General features: G+C 49.8%; 1 protein-coding gene across 1 annotated transcript in view; it reads left to right on the top strand.

Annotated features, from left to right (window-relative positions):
• Positions 1 to 5751, top strand: part of PCK2 (phosphoenolpyruvate carboxykinase 2 (mitochondrial)) — a 31680-nt gene that overhangs the window by 21068 nt on the left and 4861 nt on the right. The window contains exons 6-7 of the mRNA XM_015413504.1: positions 4330 to 4505; positions 5553 to 5692. Of these exons, the coding sequence (XP_015268990.1) occupies positions 4330 to 4505; positions 5553 to 5692 (316 nt within the window). The remainder of the gene's footprint in view (positions 1 to 4329; positions 4506 to 5552; positions 5693 to 5751) is intronic.

Below are 5751 nucleotides of genomic sequence, written 5' to 3'. Positions count from 1 at the left end.
ACAAAAATGGGTGAGCCGTAGGCTAAAAAAATGTGAGCTGGCTCACACTAACTTGGCTTAGAGGGAACAGTGGCCACGCCCTTGGATGTCCTTGGTGGTCGCCCATCCAAGTAGTAACTTGGATAGGGTCGCCAAGTGGCTTACGGTTAAAAGCGGGGGAGAGTTTGCGCGCACGCGCTCCGCGTTGACGTCACCCGGAAGTGACGTCATCACGTTGGGCACGTCGCCGGCTGGCGCTCTAGCAGTCAGCCTGGAAACTCTATGGTACCATAGAGTTTTCAGGCTGATTGCTAGAGTGTCAGCCGGTGACGGGCCCAACGTGATGATGTCACTTCCGGGTGACGTCATGGCGCCGGGTATGTCGGCCTGAACTGGGCACGTTGGGGACGGGGTTCCCCCCGCTGGCCTTTTCCTGACCGGCGGATTGGGGACCCTTTGAGCGGGGGAACCTCCGCCCTCCTGGGGGACCTGGCAGCCCTAAACTTGGATTGGGCTTCTGAGATCTGAGAAGATTTGGCTAGCCTGGGGCATCCCAGGCCAGGCTTGTTCACTGGCTCCGAAAACAGGTCCTGGGGCCGACCCCAAGCTCGGAATGGAGCCCCACTATGGGGACAGGAGGGAACCTAGCGCTGTGCAGCCAGGGGTCCGGGCAGCCAGAACGATGGTGGCGCGTGGAAGAGGAGCAGAGAGCCGAAACGGCTGGGGAGAGGTCGAAGGGCAATGGGTGTTTACATTGCCTCTCCGGGGACATTTTGTGAGCAAATATTAATTGGTTAATGAGTTATCGAGGGCTGCCGAAATCCTAAATGGCGAGGATGAGTCTGACGCACAGAGGTGGTGGTGGTGGTGGGGGGGAGGAACAGATGGACGTACGAGAGCCCTCGTCGAGACCCGGAGGCCGTTGCCCCCTGGGGAGAGACGTGTGGGGAGCAAAGGGCCACGGGCTTCGCCGCGAAGCATTGTGGGATCGTTTGCACAAGACTACGGTGCTTTTCACGCAAAGAGGTTTCAGCAGGTAGGGGAGGCTTCGGCGCCCTGTGGGTCGTTTTGGACAGTCTTCCTCTCTCTATATGCGGAGAGTTTAGAACTGCCGGATTGAAAACACAGGAACACTTGAAGCTGCCTTATAGTGAAGCAGACCTTTGGTCCTTCAAAGTTGGTATTTTTCTCCTCAGACGGGCAGCAGCTCTCCAGGGTCTCAGGCGAAAGCTTTTCACATCACCAACTGCCAGTGCTTTTAGCTAGAGATGCCGGGGATTGAACCTGGGACCTTCTGCATGCCAAGCAGAGGCTCTGCCACTGAGCCACGGCCTCTCCACGGATAGATTGTCCCACAGTAAAACGGACCGTTTAGATTTCTCTCCTGTAATCACTATTGCAAGACACGGCTGTGTTCTATCTTAAAAGAAAGTATATGGTAGACGTTCTCTAGCATGGAGTGGTGATTTTCAGATTCCACCGTAAAGCTGTTCTTGAAAGAGCAGTCCTCGAAAGAGCTCTCTCAGCCCCACCTGCCTCACAGGGTGTCTGTTGTGGGGAGGGGAAGGGAAAGGAGTTTGTAAGCCGCTCTGGGACTCCAAGTGAAGGGCGGGGTATAAATCCAATCTCCTCCTACATTTTCTACCTTCTGTTTAGCAGGACCACTGTGTGGTTAAACAGCAGCACGGCATGCAGAAATGTTGTAGTCGAAGGGTTAACTCTTGTGCCATGCAAAACATAAAAAAAGACAGATACACACACAGACACAGAGGGGGTTGCCTGGAGAATTTCTGTCTGTCTTGCAGTTTTTGAAGGCGGAGAGACTAAAGAGTCGGGAGAGAAAAATGTGGAAAGACACTTGAACAAATTTGCCATAGGGTATTATTTTTATTTTAAGTACAAAGTTTGAGTCCAGTGGCACCTTTAAGACCAATAAAGTTTAATTCTGGGTGTAAGCTTATACCCAGAATTAAACTCTGTTGGTCTTAAAGGTGCCACTGGACTCAAACTTTGTTCTGTGGCTTCAGGCCGACACGGCGACCCACCTTGAACATATTTATAGTCCAGCTTTCTCACTTGAATTCCAGGCGGATTACAAAGAGTGAGTCAAGACAATCAACAGATGGGACACTCAGTAAACAGTGCGATAGGAATTAGGGTTGTAGAACTAACCAGAAATCTAAAAGCAGAACTTGACGCAAAGCGTTAAGTGTTAACGTGACACATTAAACGATGCAAAATTGCATAGTAGGTTCCTAGTTTCAGCAAGCTGTACACAGTACTATCGACCACAGTCCCTAATACGTTTTCCAAGTAGCTCTGTGAATCATTTAGTACGCTGCAAGTCTATTGCCCTTATACAGGTTTCTCAAGAGACAGTAGGGGAGGCTTCGGCGCCCTGTGGGTCGTTTTGGACAGTCTTCCTCTCTCTATATGCGGAGAGTTTAGAACTGCCGGATTGAAAACACAGGAACACTTGAAGCTGCCTTATAGTGAAGCAGACCTTTGGTCCTTCAGAGTCGGTATTTTTCTCCTCAGACGGGCAGCAGCTCTCCAGGGTCTCAGGCGAAAGCTTTTCACATCACCAACTGCCAGTGCTTTTAGCTAGAGATGCCAGGGATTGAACCTGGGACCTTCTGCATGCCAAGCAGATGCTCTGCCACTGAGCCATGGCCTCTCCACGGATAGATTGTCCCACAGTAAAACGGACCGTTTAGATCTCTCTCCTGTAATCACTATTGCAAGATACAGCTGTGTTCTGTCTTAAAAGAAAGTATGTGGTAGACGTTCTCTAGCGTGGAGTGGTGATTTTCAGGTTCCACCGTAAAGCTGTTCTTGAAAGAGCAGTTCTCGAAAGAGCTCTCTCAGCCCCACCTGCCTCACACGGTGTCTGTTGTGGGGAGGGGAAGGGAAAGGAGTTTGTCAGCCGCTCTGGGACTCCAAAGTGAAGGGCGGGGTATAAATCCAATCTCCTCCTCCTACATTTCCTACCTTCTGTTTAGCAGGACCACTGCGTGGTTAAACAGCAGCACGGCATGCAGAAATGTTGTAGTCGAAGGGTTAACTCTTGTGCCCTGCAAAAAATAAAAAAGCAGGTCACCAGCTTTGTTATATTTTTAAAACGGCTATTTTAAAGACAAAATCCGATTAATTGGAGGCGGCTGTTGAATCAATGGAAAGACTTCCGACGGGTTAATCTGATTGTTGGCTGGCTGAATGCCGCTGCCCTGGTCTTTTCGTTTTTTGGCAAGGCAAACAAATACCGCTTGGAATGCAAGAGGTTTCCGTGCGCTTGGGAAGAATTCTGGCTGGCTTCTGTTTGCCCGGAGGACATGTAGTTCAATAGAGCAAAGTTCTCCCGCAGGGCATTGTGAGATATCTCCTAGTATGAGTCCGGTTTCTGAAAGGTGAATTTCGTATTGGCCGCAAAACATTCTGGGGCCTTGAAACAAGCGGGGGACATCTGTAGAAGCTGCTAGGGGGTTCTAATGAACAAAATGCGTGGGGAACCGTGATCAGATTCGCCCGGCATATTTGAGAACGAAATGTCAGCCGCATGAGCCCCGTTCGTGGTTTTGCCTAGCAAAAATGCCCTGCCTGCCTGGTGCATATTATCCTTGGAAGGGCGGGAAAAAGACTAAGTTTGCCCAAGTCCAGGTCAGTGTTCCCTCTAAGCTGAGTTAGTGTGAGCTAGCTCACAGTTTTTTAGCCTTCGGCTCACACATTTTGGTCTTAGCTCAGGAAGGAGGGCTCCAAAGCAAACTAATGTATGCAGTAGCCAAATCGCTCTCTCACAACTTTAATGCCAGTAGCTCACAAAGTAGAATTTTTGCTCATAAGAACATAAGAACATAAGAGATGCCAATGTTGGATCAGGCCAAAGGCCCATCCAGTTCAACACTCTCTGTGTCACACAGTGGCCAGAAATACCAAGTGCCATCAGGAGGTCCACCAGTGGGGCCAGGACATTAGAAGCCCTCCCACTGTTGACCCCCCCCAAGCACCAAGATGACAGAGCATCACTTGCCCCAGAGCCCCTATCTATACCTTGTAGGCGGTCCCTCAGGCTTGTTGCCCCCGAAACAGAGCTTCGAAGGTCAAGAGCGGCACCTTGAACTGTGTCCAGAGACAGACTGAGTGCCTGTGTAGATGGACTTCACCTGGCAGTCTTGGGGAAAGGCCCTTTATGTGTGAGAGAATGGAGGGCTGCCGCCAGGCCGAGGACCCAGAGCAGAGCTCGATCGCCTGACTCTGGACAAGGCTTCCGCTCATTCCTTCCCGGCGTCTGTGTGCTTTCAAGAGCCCCGGGCATCTGCGTGGCCGTCACCCACTTCTCACGTTTCCTTTCAGATCTTGGGGATCACAAACCCGGAGGGGAAGAAGAAGTACGTGGCGGCCGCCTTCCCTAGCGCTTGCGGGAAGACCAACATGGCGATGATGAATCCCACCCTGCCCGGTTGGAAGGTGGAATGTGTGGGGGACGACATCGCCTGGATGAAATTTGACAGTGAAGGTAAGCTTGTGGGGTGGGTAGAGATGTGAAGGCCCGGGAAAAAACTGGAAAAATTTGGGGGGAAAACGGGGTTTTTCCGTTTTTTCCCTGAAGCCTTTTTGGTTTTTTCCCGAAAAATTGGAAAAATTGAAAAAAGAAAAAAAAAATGATTATGGAACGTTTTGTTTTAACATGATGAATAAAATATTTTAAGACAAGGTGTTCAAATATTTTCCAAATCATTTCTAAAATATATATATACGGTATCAGATTGATCTAATTTCTGTGCACTGAGGACAAGCAAGTCCTAGGTTACAAACTGAACCCTCCAATGCAAGAACAAGATGCATTTCTTCCTTTAGGAGGTGCGATTGTCAGAAGAAAATAAAAAAGTTTCAGTTTTGTTTTTGCATGTGGGTGGGTATTCTGTTTGTAATAATTGTTTGGATACACTATATTTTTAATATGCTAGTTGTGATAATTTCATGCCAAGTAAAAATGTCCATAGTCATATTTTATGTTCCTAAAGTAACAGAATGACTTTCAATCTAGAAAAGACAAAAGAAATGCTAATGTAGCATTTTTTCAATTTTTCCGAAAATTTCCGTTTTCCCCCCGAAAAAACCCGGAAAAAACCCGGGTTTTTTCCCAAGCTTCAAAATTTCCAGAAATTTTACATCTCTAGGGGTAGGGAGCGGGACAGAGAGCTGGCCGGCATAGCATCGCCTCACCTGGGACTGGCCCCGTCTGCCTCTCTCCTACCTCTAGCGCATTTCCATCCCGCCCTTCCTCCATGGGGCACACAATGGCCTGCGTGGTCTTCCCCTCACATCAGCCGAGGGTTGCCAGGTTCCCTCGTCGTTCCAGTGGGGGGATTTGGGGGGTGTTCCGGGAGGTCCCCGGCATGATGACGTTACCCTGAAGTTATTTCATCATGTGGGGACGCTCTGACTTAAGGGCAAAACTCTGTGGTAAAGCCAGCTTAAAAACATAGAGTTTTGCCCTTAAACGAGAGCGTCCCTGTGTGATGTCCCCCAATGTGATGATGTCACTTCCGGGTGATGTTGTCATGTCGGGGAAGTCACACGGGGGCGTGGCTGTCTGGGGGCAGGGAGGAGCCCCGAAAACCACAGCTTACCGTCATTCACACAGTGAAGATCCTTGTGCTGTGGTGGCAGGCAGCCGCCACCAAAGTCACGTTCTTAAAAATCTGCACAGCCAGTCAGAAGTCTCGCTGGGCGGAAGCCCCGCCTGGGCCTGCTGACTTCCTTAAAACGCTA

Source organism: Gekko japonicus, unplaced genomic scaffold (assembly GCF_001447785.1).
Source record: "Gekko japonicus isolate JY-2015 unplaced genomic scaffold, Gekko_japonicus_V1.1 scaffold1098, whole genome shotgun sequence".
Classification (NCBI taxonomy): Eukaryota; Metazoa; Chordata; class Lepidosauria; order Squamata; family Gekkonidae; genus Gekko; species Gekko japonicus.
Note: the sequence above shows the minus strand (reverse complement) of the source record. Positions and strands in the feature narration are given on the sequence as shown.